The sequence below is a fragment of the Lissotriton helveticus genome, chromosome 1_1 (assembly GCF_964261635.1).
Source record: "Lissotriton helveticus chromosome 1_1, aLisHel1.1, whole genome shotgun sequence".
Lineage (NCBI taxonomy): Eukaryota > Metazoa > Chordata > Amphibia > Caudata > Salamandridae > Lissotriton > Lissotriton helveticus.
Genome location: NC_136057.1, coordinates 1,340,805,909 through 1,340,825,369, shown reverse-complemented (window position 1 = coordinate 1,340,825,369; position 19,461 = coordinate 1,340,805,909). Strand labels below are relative to the sequence as shown.

Below are 19,461 nucleotides of genomic sequence, written 5' to 3'. Positions count from 1 at the left end.
ACCTTGAAGGAGCAGGAAAGGGTAAAGGGAAGAGAAATAGACAGTAATATGGTGGACACACAGTACCCTTTTGCTGCATGCCGGATCGTCGAACTAGAGACAAAGCCCAAATCAAACTGAATCCCTTGAGCAATGCAAAAAAGTCTCATCATATGAAAACCATTTTAATCCTGAATAAAGAACAATATTAACCAATCGTAGCCAGTTTGTGAAAGCAAAAAGTCATACTCTAGAATTAAAACTATTTGAATTAACCTGCATACACCTTGGTCCACTTTTCTATGTGTATGCAACAGACTTGTATTTGCCGGATACTTCTAATTTATCGCACACAAGTGTCTTGCCAATAAAAGTGTAATGACACTTGTTCCATACACGAGGTAGGTTATTTGCAGGTTGGCCTCCACTTGTATTTACAACAATGTACAATAGGAGTTCTCTTCAGAAGCATTCCCACGACACCACCGAGCATATACCTACCAGATATAATGTTACTTTTTGAGGTAGATAAATCCGGAGCACAGGCTTGTTAAACCCACTCATTACAAGCCATGCAATGTATAAGACTTTCGTCAAAGTTGAAGAAAGAAAACACACCTGACTAAAAAGAGCATAAAAAATACTGTTCCTGGGCAGCATAACAGTACATAATTGGAATACATTGAGTGTATGCATCCTTGGCAGGTATTACAGATAAAAATAGTTTTTTCTTTCGCTGTAGATAAAGCAACTCTGTTGTGTCACTTTGTTTTGGTGAAAACTGTGAACGACTTGAGACTAATGGTTTGAATACTGCCTTTAAGCAATGCAGACGTTTTGCATGTAGCTCGTGCAGAGTTGCTTGCTGTGTTCAAAAACACCACAAGGAAATTACAAATATAAAGATTTTGTAATTTTCAGTAAACAATTATCCATAACATCAATGACTTTGCACAAACACACAGCAGAACTACAGCATTCTTCACCTAATAATGCTGATATTGGTAAAAAAAAACGAAGTGGCAAATAGTTCAGAATCACACACTGCACATATTGTGGAAATGATGTATTGCAAATGAATTAACAAAGAGTCAGCAGGTTTTAAAACAGCTGGCCATAGAGCGTAACTTATTCTTATCAACTCTTCAATGTTATACAACAGAGGTGCTGCAAAGAGATCCTTTGATCCCTTTATGCGGAAGAGCATACATCACAGTTCAGTTAAAGCTTCCTCCATCAGTAATACCTCTAATAAAGCCATATATTCACTACTATCATTGTTGGACATGGTTACATGAAGCTGAAGACTGAGAATCTTAAAACCCAGTTTCAATTTCTATGGTCAGATGTTCAGATGATCAACATCACTTGGCCCATAAAACGTGGCACAAGAGCACCATTTTTATTTGCCTTTAGAAGACTAGTGCTAGATGCTTATTTATGAGACTCGATTGAGTGTGAACCTACAGAAAGTATCCAAAATTAATCTACTTCCGGACTGCCTACAGTCCCTCCCATAATGGTGAGCCCCATTAGTGTTGTCAGTCAATCAGCAGCTACTAAAGATAACCATGCCTTTGAGGACTATTTCCAGAGGAGGTTATGGTTGTAACAGAATGAGTATTTCTCTGAAGCAGGGTCGGATAACCAGTGGCTGACCCCATTTGAGAGTCAGTTCAGAATGTATCCAAATAGCTAATATTTGCACATCACCACAGTAGAATCAAAGCAATTGCTTTGCAGCCAGATGATTGATGCCAATTGTTGCACCAATAGAAGTTTAGCCTGATGAAGAACAGCCCTCAGGTTGATCAGACAGGTTCGAATTAGAAACATCTAAAACGATCAATAGGTCTGTAAAGCATTTTGTAAAATACAACTGTTATTAAATGAATAACAGGATTCTGATATTAACCCGAGTAACGCTGTCTTAGTATGCAAACTCTGCTCAGCAGGAGTGAAAGCTGGGAAAGAATACTGGAAGAGACAACTAACTGATATATATATAAAAATTGGAAACCACTTTCAATAAAGTTGTTTTACCTTTAACCGAAATTCCAAAACCATCTCTAACAGAAATCTTCTGGGGCAACAGAGCTCTTGATGTCAGCTGTGACCAACAGATGAAACAGTCTATGATGTGGGCATTGCTTCAGTTTGCAATTTATGTGACTCAGCAGAAAGTCTTTTACCCCCACGTTTTTAATTTTTTGTAAATAGGTGGGAAAATTGGTAACAGGCAGGAGTCTGCACCATAAGGGGGATAATAGTCTTGAGTATTGGCAGATGGGAATTCACTCTCACCTTAGAACTGAAGCCATAATGTATGACTAACTGGATGAGATCAAAGAGTCTCTTGATGAAGCTGCGAGTGAAACTACTATGTTTCTCTGCCATATTTGACACTAGGAGCAGTTAACGTAGAAACTCTGGGAATTTGGCCGTCTGGTGCATGACAGGCTGATCTCCTTCCTGGTTGTGGGCAGCAAGTAAAGCCTACATCACCTGTAGAACAGAGACTTGTGAGGTTGGCTGCAGGATTTCAGTGTTCATCCAATTCTCCTATTTCATTCAATATTTTCAACTGGTCTCTGTTAACCGTGATAACATCTTTTGGATGACACCGAACTAATTATTAGGACGAATAAGAATGCCCGACTTTAGCTTCCAATCGTAGGGACTGTTTCTCTGCAATTAATGGATGCTTCATAAATACTAGAAAATCGGCACAAGACTGTGCTGTTGTCCATAGGCAACCTCTCTGTATGCTGGGATAGTGCTTTAGGATAATAGATTGGGAATCCCCACATTACCAGCAAAAAAAGTTAAACATTGGTGAGTCACCCTCGATCACAAGGTATCACTCAAACAGGAGCCCAGCTCAGTGGCAAGAAGATGACTTTAAATTATTTGACTGCTGTAAAAATGCTCCCACCTATTGCAAGAAAAGCGCACGTCGCCAGTCACGTTTTGCCAATACTTAATGCATCTAACAATCTTAATGTGGGTCTGCCACTGGTCTGCTTCCCTTCAGCAAGTTCAAAACTAGGCAGTCAGTCTCATAAAATATTTTACACATTTTTATCACATTTACGAGTTTGTAAAATAACTTAAACAGACTGACAATGCCTCTGAGGCCCAGACAGATTTGCTATGGTTGGCAATTGAACTAAGAGTGCAGTTAAAGAACCTGTGTGTGGCACACACAACATTTTATGAGGCAGAAAAATCAGGACTGGCCTGCTTAATTAAGCAGTGCAAATTGACTTGAGCACTGCGGCCAGATAATCTCCACCTACTAAGCAGCCTTCGGATGAAGAGAGTTTCTTCATGTGGACAGTCCTTCCAATACATTATCATTTATTAAGCAGTACAAACTGACTTGCACTGTGGCCAAATAATCTACGCCAACTAAGCATCCTTCGGATGAAGAGAATTTCTTCAGCTGCACAGTCCTTCCAATACATTACCCTTTGGAACGTTCTGCAGCTGCATTTGAAGGCTCAAGAAAACCACTTTTTCACAAGGCACCACCAACGTTTCTTGTGGACAGGTTTTTAAGCACTTTCTGCTTTTTCTGTCTTTCTACTATATGTGTCTGGTGTTCTGGTTGTTGCTGCTTGGTGTTCAAACATTGGGTTTCATCTCGTTTTCCTAATGCCCAACTCCTTGGCTTGGCTCAGGATCACATAATTTTAGTTAGCGGTTGGTGTTTGGCACACTGAAGCCCTTCAAGCAAACATACACTTTATTAAAAATGAAAGAAATGAATGACGCATTGCTTTTGGATAACCCAAGCACCGAGGACACTGCTGACATTTTTTTTCATTCAATGCTTGTAACGTTCACAACTGTCCTTTGTTCAAATTCAAACTGGATTCCACTGAAGAACTAGAAGGGACAGCAGCCAGAAAGGCGAATAGGGAGGGAACTGCTAGTCAAACGGGTCCCGAAGATCATTTGTCAGAATCTTTAATCCTGGGAAGAAGCAAAATAATAGATAAAAACAGAGATGGGCAACATACAGGGGATGCAGTCCATGTTGAAGGGATGCTCATAAAGAATATGTGAGGCTCCACTGACCTCAAACTTCTTTTTAAAATTAAATATCACTAAAAAGGTGAGAGGACTGAAAAAAGCCTGCAATCAAAGTGAACCAATCACAAAGTACGGAAATGTATTTCTACATGCTGACTTTTCGTTCATATAAACAGGTAATCAAAAAGAACGGTAAAATAAAATGGGAACTATTACATTAATATAAATGGCATTCTAGTGCAGTACAATTCAGAAAAACTGCAAACTCAACCTAGAAAAATACAATTAAGAATAAGAAGCTTGTTAGGGAATAACTCAAACGGGAACAGAAGATTGGCTTGCACTGTCTAGAGGACTTCAGCATAGCCCAATTAAATTGAATGACCACTTAAGAATCTTTAGTCAATTTTACCCTTCATTCTAATGTCATTAAATAAGGGACACTGTGCATTTGTGTATATTATAAAAGTATGTATGACCAGTACTGTTTATTACCCCCTCCTCCCCACACTTCTACTTTTGTTGCTGGTTAATAGCCTATTCCTCATAGGTCCAAATAAATAGATAAAAAAAAAAAATAAGCTGCATATAGTCGAATTGGAAAACATTGGACAATTCTGAACTTCAATCCAAGTAGTGATTTAGAGAGAGCAAACATGTCTGTGTCACATTACCACTGAAAGGAGCCCATTACTTCAGTTGTCACACAAGAGAAGAATGGTCATGAGAAAACACAAACAATTAATTCTGATATTTAATTAGACTGTCGGTTCATCGATAGGACAGAATTATCTCAGAAGGGTACTGCTGTGCTACTAGCATAGAATACAGTGTTCCCGTTTATAGTGCTCAGCTGGTTTGGTTTATATTTGGAGTTCAGACACCGGGTTTACAAACGCCGTATGAAGAGGCTCTGGAAAAAAAGTAGTGAAAAATGTAGACAATAAAAGAAGCAACCACCAAGATACAATTTAAGAAACATTACCATGTTGTGTTTGTTCAGTTAAATCTTTCACTCTTTCTTCTGTCTCCCACACACCTCACCCATTCCACAACACATTCTCTCCATTTAAGTTGTAGATGAACATTCTGTTTCCTATCGATATTCCAGCACACGTTATTTGAGTCCATAATGTATCAGATTATTAATTCTAGTCCCCAATCCCTTGTGTAAGGTAAAAGTCTGTTAGATTTCAACATCGAGAATCAGGCGCCTACAGTTATATATCTTGGTGGCAAAGTATCACCTACGTTCAAACAAACCTCACATCTAGCAATGAGTGGTAAATTACAAGGTTTATAAGGATGGAAGAGTAAAATAGGAGAGCAGCCGAAAATCTATCAGTCGCACTGGGATCTTAGGAAAATTATCATTCCTGTAGCACGTAGCCAGCTTGGTGGCTTCGGCATTTACCCAAAAGTCCACTTCATCTTCGAGTTGGGTATATGTACATAGGAGCATAGGATAGCCAACGGTGGTTATAAAACACAAACTCTACCATTATAAATGTTGCCCTTTAACTTCCGAGTTACTTAGCTGAACCTCATAGAAAAGATTTCAATGAAGGGTACGGAGACCTGCAGGGGAGCAACAGCCTCTCTAGTTAGTATTAGGATGCCCAGGTAGCACGAGCACAGAGATAATGCACACATTCTCACTGTATGCATGTACAATGCTTAAAGGGAATAAAAAGGTATAAAAACAGTATAGCATGATTTAACCATTTTACTATAAACTAAGCTTTGATTTGTGATCTAGAAATTAACATTCTCTCGAGTCAATGGCTGGCCGCCCTTACTTGCTGTAAACCTAAATTGTATCTTTTCAAAATTGTTAGTATAACTTTATTGTGCTGCGTTTTTTGCCCAGGCATCTAAAACTAGAAGTATACTTGTCTAGCTAACAGTTTGTACCAGACTTCCGGGAAGTGGCAGCACATGCAAATTACAAAAATGGAGTGGTCTATACAGATAAGATCTCACAAACCTACCAACCCGACCAATTTCCCATTCCCCACCTTTCAGCGCACATACCCTGTACAAATTTGGCAGAGAAGAAATGCCATGTTTAACCACATTGGAATAGCCGCTGTGGTTAGAAGGACACAATAAATAGACACGTATTAACCAGGCTATTATTGATGAGGCAGGACTGTGGTAATAGTTTGGTTTATGTCAGCAGACTCATGTTCACATGGAACACAGCAAGCTCTGTGCTGCTGTCATGGATGAACATACTGTCACTTTAGACAAACATTTTAATTCAAAAGGCAAAATAATCTGTACCGTTCTACTTAGTCACCAAATCCTCCTACAAATAAAAAAAATGGTTGAAACTGTTTAACGAAATAGATGATCTTTCAAGATTTAAGAGGTAGGAAGGTGGCTACCTGAAACAGTTCTATTTGGGGTATTAGTTCCAAGTCTTTCACAGGTTTTGGAAGAAACTGTTTCAGCAAGGAGCAATAGAATCCCTATGTTAGAATATGTAATGGTGGTTCTGCTCTCAGAGTTTCCATCCAAAGCATGTCATGAGTGAATATGCTTTACAACTCGCTGAAAGCCACCATTACACAAGATAGAGGTTGCGCTTGCTGGCAGTACTCGAATGATCACTCTCCGCTGGTAGTCAGCTGTTAAAAGTTCCTAGTTGGAGGCATCCGAGTTCACACTACCAAGGTCTGCAGCAGGAGAAGTCATAGATGATGGGGTGCTAGAAGCAGGCCATCTTCCATTAGTCTGCAAAAAAAAAAAAGATATTAAACATACTTAATTTCCCAACAAAGTTTCATGACCAGCTCACCACAAAACAAAATGTATAATAAAGCATTCCGACGTTCATTTTTATTTAACAAGCTAACATGCAGAATGGAAAAGTAAGCTAACATTATGCAGAATGGAAAAGTAACTTAACTGTGAGAGTAGTCCTCCCGTGAGGATTTAATCCGCAGATTCATAACAAGAATAATTTCCCAGTCTCTAGTTCTGACCCCTTCAATTTTCATTTCAAAATGTTAGAAAATGCAGTGAAATCTTTTTTTTCTGCTTCCACTTTATATATATATATATATATATATATATTTTTTATGAAATGCAGTTACGTTTTCTCTATTGTAGTCAGTAGATTTTCCTATATCAAACAGCTCAGTTTCAAAGGACCCATTTTATCCTCAATTCTATTTCTAGTATTCAAATACATAGCAAGACTCACAAAAGCAGAAAAGAGTGGAGGTTATGACCGTCGAGCATGTCCTTGATGGAAAACTACTGTTACAGGCAAGCAACATTTCCTTCTCGAGCAAGGGCTCTGACCCAGACTCAACCTCAGAATACATTTTTTAGCAGTATTCTCATGCTACTGGGATGGTTGCCAACTAGAGTCTAATATCCAAGCCCATTTTTTGAGAGACAACTATCACACCTTTGCAGCTGTTCAAACATCAGAATCCAAGCAGCGATGGCTAGAAGTAGTTGGTAACACACCTCTAAGTTGCATTAGTACAAACATTAGTTAGTGGGATGGTACAGCGCACTTCTGCCACGAAAGCCTTTCCACTGGAAGAAAAGGTACCAAAACTCAGGTTGTTTTTGTATGGAGTAACTGTATATATTCAACAGTCCACATTGAAACATTTAGTTAAGTCAGCGATTTTCCAAAATCCCCATGACTATAAAAGACCAACAGTGGTCTTCAAAAGCTGCTTCCTTTTGAAAATAGTACCAAAGAGCTCTTTTATTATTACATTTGGGAATATCTTGCTCAACTTTACTCAGCAGTTTTTAGAAACAGAGGAAAATTAAATGGTCAAGTCAAATGACACCTTTGAACCTCAATCCTCAGTACAAAAGACTCTTCATTCCCATCATTTTGAAGGGAAAATTTGTAAAAGTATCATCATGTTTTAAATGGAGTCGACATTTTACATGGTGCTTCGGTAGAAGAGTTGAGTGGGCAGAGGTAAGGTAACTTGTGGTCTGATGATTAGTTCTGGTGAAGATGACTAGAAGCCCGTTCCCATAGTCCTGCTCTTTTTGACTGTGAAACGTTTACTTCCATTGATGGTAATGTTGGAAAATATAACTGGCCGTGATAGGAGGGAGTCGATGCTTTTATTGAATTTCTTTTTTTTTTTTTAACATTAACAAAGCTATTATCATTGGGCAATGGAAATGGTAGGAATACAAACATTTTGGTGGAGTTGTTGAGAATGAGAGAGAATGTTCTGTATGTGTATGTTATTTTCAATGTTAGCTGTGAAGAGCGCCAACAAAGTTAGATCATCTGGTGCTCAAAAAGCAATACTCTTTCTATGAGGAATTCTGAGCTTTCCTTTGGTACCTCTGGCTTCAGCAATACGCTTCCCTCAGAGAAAATGCCAGACATTTAAGTTGAGAACTAAAGGCGATAATATACCCAAACCAATTTTTATCTAAAAAGAAGAAACATTCAATAAAAATCACCAAAACAACAACAGATGTTTAAGAGTAGCAGGAGTTAGGACAGTGGTCCTCTAACAGTGAAACGTGACAATTTTGTGGGGAGGGAGTGTGTGGGGGGTTAGGGATGCCGTTATCTTCACAACAATAGTGTATTTTGGTCTATTATTTTTGCCGTCACTGTCTGAGTATTTTGGCTTATTTTTAAAGAAAGTGGAGCTTGAACTAAGGATATCTTTGTTTTCGGTTTATAGACTAGTTCTTGGTGCAGGAAAGATGTTCGAGAACTGGATGGGGCTTTGAAGGCAGGGCCTGGATAGTAGTTCAATGAGGGGCCTTAATGAGACTTCATAAAGATGTTCGTGTTGAAGTATTACAAACGTAGCTACAAGGAGCAGTGCTTGGATTGTCTCTCTCGAGATTGAAGCATTTGAAAATGCAACCAGTATGGGTCTTTTGAAAGGGGTGTAGATGTAGTAAACAGAAGGGGCCTTGAAACTACATTATAGAATGGAAGTCTGGATGTGTCAATAGAAAATTGGTGATCCTCGTGCCTGAGTTTAACAACAGCTGTATATCTACACCATCAATGGTTTTTCCAATGCAAGGCTCAATGCAACTTATGTTCAACACAACCCACCCTCTAGGACTTCAAAAGACAGAATTATCTCCATGATTCTGCTTTCGCCCATATCAACATTATCTGACATGACTTGATCTTGAACAGACCTAACTCAACTCGGTCTTCCCCTCCCCCTCCGTTACCGTTATCAAAATGGCCTAACTTGTTAGATTGCCTGCATTATTGAAAAATAGCAGGACAGTTTTGGAAACTCAAAATGTGTGAAAGTGATCCACATCTATATTATTACATTTTTGATAGCCTTGATGAATGACAACCTTCGCAAAAAAAAAACGGTGCAACTTCAACTTATTGATAGTAAACCCCAATTATGTCAAGAGGTTTGCCGTGCTATGGAGGTGGCCGGCAACTGCCTACAGCAAGCCCGCCATCAAGAGGCAGTCATTGAGGTATGGAGAAACTGGCACTCAACTTCCGAAGGTGCAACAACCACCACCATTTATGTGAACACCCGATAGGCACGACTACAGCCAAACAGGAGCACTGCAAACTGAAAATCCTCCTGCCTGAACATAAACCTCAGGTAACGCCAGAGTGCAGGAATATAAAAATAAGCATCCTGCAGGTCCAAGAATACTTACCAATCATTTGGGTGCAGAGCGGTTAAAATTTGGGCTAGTGTGAGTACTTCAGAGGCAGAAGGACCAGGTTGAGCTAAAGGCCACCATCCTTTTTCGGAATAAGAAAATGTTCAGAGTGGAAACCCTCTCCTCATTCCCAGTCTGAGATCCTTTTGATGGCTCCCTTGGACAGCACCACACACACCTCCTGCAGCATAATGGAGGGGGTTCCTCCAAAAGTAGCCGGATATGGAACAGGTTAAGTGCGGTTATGGGGGATTGAGGGGAGCGGGAGGGTGATGTGGCAGAGCAGACAAAAGAAATTTAAATGGAGGAGTAGTCATGCTGAACAAATTAAATGACCCATTTGCCAGACATAATGGATCGCCTTATTGGGAACAAAAATTGAATCCTACTCCCCCCCCAGGAAGGGTATGTGCTGCTAAAGGCAAACTAAAGCGGCTTAGAGGCAGATGTCACAGGAGAAGGGGAACGAGTGGAGCAGTGTCCAGACTGGCCTGAGCAATGTCTGCCAGACCCTCATCCACGGACTTGTAATAACTATTGTGATTGGTGGAGTGATTAGAGCAATTGGTGCAGTCTGTATTCCAATCCTCTGACATAGCTCCTACAGTTCTGAGAATGGTGAGGGAACTGCTAACCAGACAGTGTCGTAGCTCTACTATCTTTGAATTACTCAAGGCTGGAATCCGCTTTCTCGCTAAAGAGACAAGAGCCATCGAAGGATACATCCATGAGTGCAGCTTGCACATCTCCTGTAAAACCTGTAGAATATATCCATGCGTAGTGGCACCACACAACGCTACTGCCAATAACCAAACAGTAGTGTCAAGGCCAGCAAAAATCACTATCCACCACTTAAAATTTACTTGCATGTTTCACTATACTAATTCAACCCTAATCCTCTATGGGTCCCGGAGTAGGGTGCTACTCGCCGAAAAAGCGCTTCGACGCCTTGTCAGGGGTAGTAAGCGTTATATAAATGCAATTACAATACAATACAATACATACTTACCAGTGTCCTGGGCAGCTTGTATGGTCTATGCTAGGGAAGCTCCTAGCTTTCTGGGACTGCTGCCAAGATCTCCCTGGCTATCTCCGACAGGTTCTGCATTTAGGTCCCTAACAAGCAAACCACTAGCGCAAGAGAACATTTGTTTCTCGAAAGCCTCAATTAGTTTGGATTCCCTATCTGGAGTAGTCAAGGGAAGCAAATTAGGATTAACTTTACTAGTAGACGCCTGCACGACTAAACTCTGTAGAGCAGAGTGCTTGGTGATAAAGTCAGGGTCTCTAGGTGCTGGCCTACGACGCCCAGCCACCAGTCTATTAATTGGTGGCCAGGAACATGGTTTGGACCAAGTCGCCAGCAAAGTGTCCATAAAGGCATTGTTGAACGGCAGTAAGGTCTCAAACTTAGCTGGCCCTTGGTATAAGATTTCAGTAAGGACATAACTTTAAATCCAGCACTTCAGCTGCCCTCCGAACTATAACTGTGAATGATGCACTTTTGTTAGTTGGTGGCCCAAGTAAATCACTCCCTGTATCCAGGGAGCTATAAACCCTACTGGCTCTAGCAACTCTATGCAAATTTTCATCAGAATAATGAGGAGGGTGATCATCATCACCCCTTTGACAATCATCTCGTTCTTGTGTGTCTTGGTCCAAGCCAAAAAGATAATGAAACCTTTCTTGGCGAGTTCACCTCCAGAGGTGCCGGTACAGAATCGGACTGTAAGACAACATATTACTTTTGTTATTTCATAATGTGACATCGGTTGAGATTGAGCGGAAGTTGGTTCTGGGTTGGACAGCTGAACCTGGATGACATCTCCTGTATCGGTGCTGGAGACACCAGCACCGGTGCTGAGGCCCAGTGTGGGTTCGGTGTGGGTGTCGGCGCCAACACTGTACTCTATACTTGACCCGAAACAGGCCTCATGGGGTCAGCTGGAGCCGGGTTAGGTCACGCCAGCAGATACGCAATTTCAGGCCCCTGTGGATCCTTGGGGTCAAAAGCGCGCCTGATGGGGCCAGTTAAGCACTAAAGATCTGCAGCATGGCCTCTTTGAACACTTTTGCGTGCTGCAGCTTCGCCAAATGCCTGGGAGCACAGGACCGATTGAGATCAATAGGGAGATCGGCTCTGTACTTGGGACTCCGGAATAGACAGACTGCACTGCGACATCCTTGTGCTCTCTACTTGGACACGGAGTGGTGGGATGGGGATGTATTTAGCTTTGCTTGTTTTTTCAAAGATTTCGGCTTACTAGAAGACTTAAAACGCTAGATGGACCTTTTGAAAAATAAGCCTTGGAAGTGGGACGGGCCAGCAATCTGACAGGACTCTCTTCTCACACGAGAGCCCGGCAAAGCACACATACTGCTGCTCCTTCTTTTGCAGTACAGCAGTTTCCTCGCACCAGCTTCTGTCCCACTGTACCTCTTTGTTTATCACAACATCAGAAAGAGCAGCGGTTCTTATTGGAATAGTAAATGTATATATGATGCATAAAAAGGCGCAATCGCACAATGAGACGGTTGTAGGATGTAGATAGTTTACCATTCGGTTCCACAGGAATTGCACGCTTAAAGAGGACTACTTCAGGGAGGCCTAGATACAACAGGACAAACTACTATCGAGGGGCTGCCCCAAGAAAACTGTGCGGAAACGCCTCTAGTACTGCTCGAGGGAAGAACTACTGACTACTAAGATTGAAGCACCTTTAGATAAACTAGTGTGTCACCACCTACCAACAAAGCCTTCAACTTGGTCAAAAAAATTTGTACATCATAGAGAGCGTAGATCCCTCCTTGCAATTACCCACCTTTGCTTTCAAAAGGGGCAAGAATATTAAGGACCACCTAGTTCACTCAACAGCCAGAGGTACCAATCCTATAACTAGCAGTACCTTAGAAACTGTGTGAGGCTTACCCCCTCTAAGCATCCACTTTCGATGTGGCAACTGTATAGTCTGTACATACATGCCTGACACCAAATATTTCGAACACAGCTCTATTAAGGTTGAGCTCAAATTGTTTTCCAACTACAATTCCAGAAATGTTGTCTACTGTATATGGTGCCCTTGAAAACTACTCTCCTTAGGGCACACTTTACAACCTATCAAAGCTCGGATATGTCAGCACTGAAGCTGGATCAGATGTCCAGTAACTAATGCTCAGACGGTGGCACACTTCGTGGAATGAACACTGCAATTCTATAAATCTGGAACTTAACACAGCTGAGAAATGGCAAATTGAGCTTACTCTACATAACGGAGTTCTATGTTGCATCACAGCATATTGAACTTTTGTGGTCCTACTCCTATGGTTATTTAGTACAACTGGTTGCGTTTGGCCATTTTACGGTATTTACATTCTGCAAGCTACTTTACAACTGGAACAGAACAACTTGTTCTCTGAGCCATTATTCTCGGGGTCCTGCTCTTTTTTACAATGTAGATACCTGCAAGTGGCACATGTACACCATGGTTTTTACTTTTCCATCTTTTTAATTTGATTGGACAGTAATCCTTAGACCCACAAGGTGGCCTTAGCCATACTCCTCTGGGCCTTGCCTATGTTTGGCCAAATGTATATACCTGCCAATTGACCCCATCGTCTCTTACATGTTTTACTAATGTGTTTGACCTGCTATCCATGCTTTTATGTGCCATCTCGACTTAAACAATGGAAATCCACCCCCCCCAATAATGATCAGGATTAATGTTGACAACGCTGCATTTTTAATGTTCCTTAAGTGCCCCGGATTTATTCTGCTTGGCAGTTCCTGTAGCACACGCAACTCCTGCATACAATCTTGTAGCATTTTTAATATGTCTCAGGGCCCCTGTTTATTTCCCTGTCACAGCTCTAGTCGCACATGCAACGTGTGTATACACACACACACACACACACACACCTGACATGTACCACTACGGTGCAACAGCTACCGCTGGCCCTGTTCTTTAATTTCTTCCAATACTGGTTCTGCACACACGCCTCTATTACCAAGGTCGCGTTGCACTGTGGTGCCTAGCAACCGCTGGAATAGCGGTCACCAACTGACTTCTGGAGCTGCAGTGAGCCCGCAATTTAACATCATTACTTCTTAATACCATGAGGACTGACTGCGCTCACCGCTGGTCGTGTTTAGTGAGGCTTTACCCCTGCCACCTGTCAGTTGCCTGCATGAGCCTACCCTTGCGGTTCATCGCACATCAGTGCATGCTGCTGCATCCTCAAAGGGGCACGTGGCACTCCTCCCCTTTCATCTCCCTGGGAGTAAGTCTTCCTCCCATATTGCCTATTTTTATTCCTGCATACACAGTACCTCCAGCATGAAGAAATACTCCTGCTTTACAATAATTGCTTTTCATTTCTTTTTATTTTACCCCTCCTTGCCAGACATCCAGTTTGTGCCAAGGGCACCCCATGTGAGTACCCCTCCCCTTACCTTGTACATTGTTTGGTGTGCTTCTCTACATATCTTTCTCCATTCTGCCATCAGATGCACAAACCATCAGTCTACATTATGGCCTATGGCTGTTGCTACTGCTCACACCAAGTATTCATTCCACAGGTGTCCCCCATATCAATTGGTCGTGATGAGACAACGCATTGCAAACTGGCGTTGAAACGCCGACATTTTAATAAAATGTACCAAATATCTGACCCCTTTCATTAATAAAAGGGCTCGCTGAGATATATAACCCATTAGTCGTTTGTTATATTTCAGAAACTGGTTATTCTTTCCTTGATTCATTGTATATATAATTGAATTGTTCTTTTTGTTTTCTTCTGGTTCTGTGTCACATGGGACACTACGGTTTGTATGCATTTGTACTGATAAATACATACTATCATTTGTTTTACACAACCAGAGTTTGACAATTTTGTGATGCCTTCCCTATCTATATCGTACAACAGTCTCATTGTCAGACTGTGCCTTTTTATGTATCATATATATACATTTACTATTCGAATAAGAACTGCTTTTCTTTCTGATATTGTTGAAATGCCCTGATTCCATTGAGTAGGGTTGCCTTTGTGTTTGTTAGAAATATTTGTTTATCCCAGCAGCTCTTTCCATATATGAGCTTCCTGGTGAAATTGGTCATACCCTTAAACTCCACCCCGACTTCAGTGAGCTGTTGGGTATGAAATGTAATATTACAAAGAGAAACTGTGCCGTTTCATTTTATAATAAAGTTAGGCCAGCAGACCAAGATTTTGTATGTAGATTGTGGTGCACTTTATAGATGCGTTTCTAATCCTATGTCAAGAAACATGTTATGGGTTTGTATTTTTTTTTTAAATATTTGAAATGTTGATGAAGGTTTTTTCATTAAATCTGCAATAGCTTTATTGATTATGTTTGGAAAGTTATTTACTATAGCTCATTTTCCCTTTCCATTATAATACTTGCGTAAGAATACAGCTATATTTATACCACATTCTCTAAAAACTCCTTTGGGATTGTGCCTTAACCCTATATTATGGTTATCCCACTTTTGGATACAACAGTTGTACTGCAGATTGCGTTCATAACATTTAATGTTAATATATCTGTGCAGTTACTTTTCCAAGTTATGGTAGCTGAATGGTTAACACACTGCTTTGAAGTTGTTCATAAGAAATTCTGCATTCAACAATTTCGCTTTCCATTGAGAGACTTACTGTGGCTAAAGCAAATCATATTTACAAATAATTTTAAATGGGGGTATAGAATGCCACTTCTAGAAGGCTGCCACAAACGTGAGGTTCTCCACAACTTTCATTTAATTTTTTTATGCATATTCTTAACACCTTCAGCGCGGCGCGAATTTTCGCGCTGTGCTGAAGGTTCTAAAAAACGGGCGTGGCTGTGACGGAACGGTTCCGTCATAAGCACAGCCCAACCGGCGCTCGTGACGGAACCGTTCCGTCACAAGCATCGAAGGGGTTAAGGCATAAGAAAATACATTCAAAGATAACCTCTACAGATGTTCGTGCATTCATAACTTCCATCTACAAGACAAAAAAGCATTTTCAAATCCAATGTTTCATGAATAAGAACTGTTAGCTTTGCCAGTGCTTGTTTTTTCAGAAATCGAAAGGCAGATGAAAGTAGCAGCGGAGCTCCAGATAAGTGTCAGAAGGACTGAAAAGAAAGGAACAGATGTCAGCATGCAGAGGTGGTGCTTTTATGCTTCTACACACTGTAATTGCCGGGACACTGTGGACTCAGCAAGGAGCCACATGGCGCCACCTGGTGGCAGACGGGCACTTTGTCAAGGGCTTTCTGGATCCAGCCTGGTGCCTGAAGGAAGGTGTGGAAATGGAAACTTAAGAAAACAAGTTACTTACCTGTAACTACAGTTATCCAGTATTGGTATCTTTCATAGATTCACATGCCTGAATCATTCCCAGTTGCTGAGGCGGGAGTCCCACGGTAAATACAAAAGTAGTGCCATAAGTAAATAATAGTAGTAGGCTAAAAGAAAAAAGCCTGAGGCCTAAATCTTAGTAGCCTATCTACATCATTATAGTAAAAGAACCAAAAGTCAGCTCCAACCAATCAGCTACCAGCACCATCTAGAACACTCCCAGCAGAGGCAGTTCTCCTCAGATTTTCTTAGCACACGTGGGAAGTAAGTATCCTAAATCATAGAGAACTGACTCGCCGGGGGAGAAGGGTGGGTGCACGTGAATCTATGAAAGATACCAATACTGGATAACTGTAGTTACAGGTAAGTTCCTTGTTTTCTTATCCAGTATTGGGGTATCTTTCATAGATTCACATGCCTAAATCAGAGTAGCAAGCAGTATGCCCAATGTACTGTCGTTTGCGGATGGTGGGAAACAAGGGCCAGATGCATCAAGCTAAAAACCGGTCGCAAAGGGGCAGATTCTGTGAATCTGCCCCTTTGAGACCGGTATTTTTGCATTTGGGATGCATCATCCCAAATGCAAAAATCGCAAATAGAGAATTCGCTAAATTGCAATTGTTTGCATTTAAGGAATCTCAAATTGAGATTCCTTAAATGCAATGCATGAAAGTTTCAAAAATAGCGAATTCGCTATTAGGGCACGCAAATTACCACGAAGTACAACTTCATGGTAATTTGCAAAAACTTTGAAAAATGCACTTTTGTGCATATTTCAAAGTTTCATGTTGCGCACACACATGCCCTAAGGGCATGTGTGCGCGCAACATATGTGCACAGATCAAAATCAGGGGTGCAACAGGGTGTCCTTTGGACACCCCTGCACCCTTGAACTCGCAATCTCAATTTGCGAATCGCTAATTGCGATTCGCAAATTGAGATTGTCTTCCCATTCATTCCTATGGGCCTCTGGGCCCATAGGAATGAATGGGGAGGTATTCATTAATTGCGAGTCGCAATTTGCGAGTCGCAATTAAGGAATTCTAAGGAATGGCTATTTTTGTAGTGATTGCTTGATGCATTCCATTTTGCTATTCCTTATTAGCGATTCCTTATTTTTCGCTAATAAGGAATCGCAAAATGGATGCTTGATGCATCTGGCCACAAGTGTTCATAAACTCCCAAACTGCATCCGTAATGTTGAAAAATGTAAAATAAACAAGCCTTTAACCCCTTTAGTGCTTATGACGGAACCACGCCGTCATGAGTCACGGCGCTAATTCTCCGCCTGTGCGGGCGAATTAATGAGTGAGCGGGGTCATGCAAAACCACGCCGTCATGAGCACACGCCGCCCGTGATTCATGACGGCATGGAGCCGTCATGAACACCGAAGCGCCGTGCTCACCCCCTAGCCCCCCCACGCCGCTGCAGAATTCGTGCCGCAGCGAAGGGGGTAAAAGCTATGTTAAAAAGACATTACTGATATAAAAATGAAAACAATCATTAAAATATGTGTATATATATATATATATATATATATATATATATATATATATATATATATATATCACTCCAACCGGTCACTGTGCAGTCAAGCCTCATGCACGCTCACCAGTGCGCAGACAACGATAAACACGTCCAAAGCCAGTCTTTGGGTTATGGTTCTTTATTCATCATCCATAAAGTGCAGGGGTGCAAAAATCGTCGAACAGACGCGTTTCGGGCGTGAACGCCCTTGCTCACTGTCAGTATAGAGATATATATATATATAGAGATATATATATACATATACACACACACACACACACCAATAATTCCGGCCACTTCCATTTTTTCGCGGCGAAGCAGGAACTCAGACCGACCACAGCGTTTTTTCTTAACTTAACTAGATCTTGCAGGAAGTAATCTATAACTGCCCAATATTCTCGCCAGCGCTATCAATGGCAGAGATAATAGGTCTCCCAGGTACCGGTGTTACCCCCTTGTGGATCTTTGGGATCAGATACAAAATGGGCAACACCGGATGTTCCTTATAGAGAAACTTGCTTTCATTATTGGATAGTAATCCTTCCCTTCTCCATTGCATCAATGATTTTTGTAAGGTTTCCCTTGCTCTTTCATATTCTTTAATGGAACTTTTTTGATAACATGTACCATCACTTAGCTGTTTCTGTGCCTCCATTATATAGTCCTTTTTTGGCCATAACACTAAATTACCGCCTTTATCAGACTTTTTTACGATCACCTCACAATTATCTCCCAGTTTTTTGACTAACTTGTCATATGCTAGTTTTCTAAAAAATGTACCTCGCTGTTTATTTTTCCTGACATTTGTATTTCATTTTTTCAAATCATTCACTATCATGTCATGGTAGGTATCTATGGCGTCTTTCGGCATTAGGGGCAGAAAGCTTGATTTATTCTTAAATGGACTTATTCCTGCTCCTTTTTTTAACAAAATCTATTTTGCGAAGTCTTTCCTGTGTAGAAATGTCAACTGGGTCCACTGACCCTTCTGCTGACATTTCTCCATTTTTCTCAAGTAATTCATGCATAGTAACAACACCAGCAACATCAGAAGCTCTCAGGGCTTGTGGTGTTGTTCCTCCTTCCCCTTCAATGGATGTTCCCACAAGATTTGATGAGCCCGTATCTAAGTTTTTATCATTTTTTAATGCAAAGTATTTCTTTAGCTTAAGCTTACGTATAAAGCAGTACACATCTATGCGAGTCCTCGCATAATTGAAGTCCTCACCAGGGAAAAAGTTTAACCCCAATGACAAGAGTTGCTGTTCAGCTTTCGTCAGGACTACATCAGACAAATTTACAATTGTCTTATCATCTAGCGTCGGATCTTTTGCCAAAATGTTTTCTTCTTTGTGGCAGTTTTTGCGTCTTTTCCGCTGTTCCCTTCTGCGTTTGTTCCTAAGTTTCCTTGTGGCGGTGTTAAATGTCTCGGGCGCAATGTTTTTAGTCTTTCTGCCACTAAAAAATCCAGCTCCTCACTCATTCAAAATAGGCTTTTTAGTGCTGATGAACTCTGTGCTGCCACTTGAAATACTTGTGAGGGATAGTGTATCCGCATTTGAGGATTCATCATTAATGCTGGTTGATGGCCCTTCGTTATTGCTGGCCTTGATGCCTTTATCTTGACTATACTGCTTGCGTTTGCTTAGGTCATATTTACGGGAGAATGTGAAGATCTGGCCGTTTTCGTAGTCAGTCAGATCTCTTGAAAACGTATGCGCCTTTCTAGCCATGATTTTTTCTTCGTGTTTTTTTTACACGTTCTTTGATATCAGCCTTTGTTTTTGTAATATAGTCCGTTATGGGGATTTTGTCAAGTTCTTCATTGATTGCTTCAAGTTCCTTTAGTATCTTTTGGCGATCTTTCTGAGCATATTTTGTCAGAAT

The 19,461-nt window shown here is 41.0% G+C and overlaps 1 protein-coding gene across 1 annotated transcript in view; it reads right to left on the bottom strand.

Annotated features, from left to right (window-relative positions):
• Positions 1-4,753: 4,753 nt before the first annotated feature.
• LOC144823872 (pre-B-cell leukemia transcription factor 1-like) overlaps positions 4,754-19,461 on the bottom strand; it is a 327,009-nt gene continuing 312,301 nt past the window's right edge. Inside the window, exon 9 of the mRNA XM_078682758.1 lies at positions 4,754-6,756. Coding sequence (XP_078538884.1) covers positions 6,664-6,756 — 93 coding nt within the window. The 3' untranslated portion in view covers positions 4,754-6,663. The remainder of the gene's footprint in view (positions 6,757-19,461) is intronic.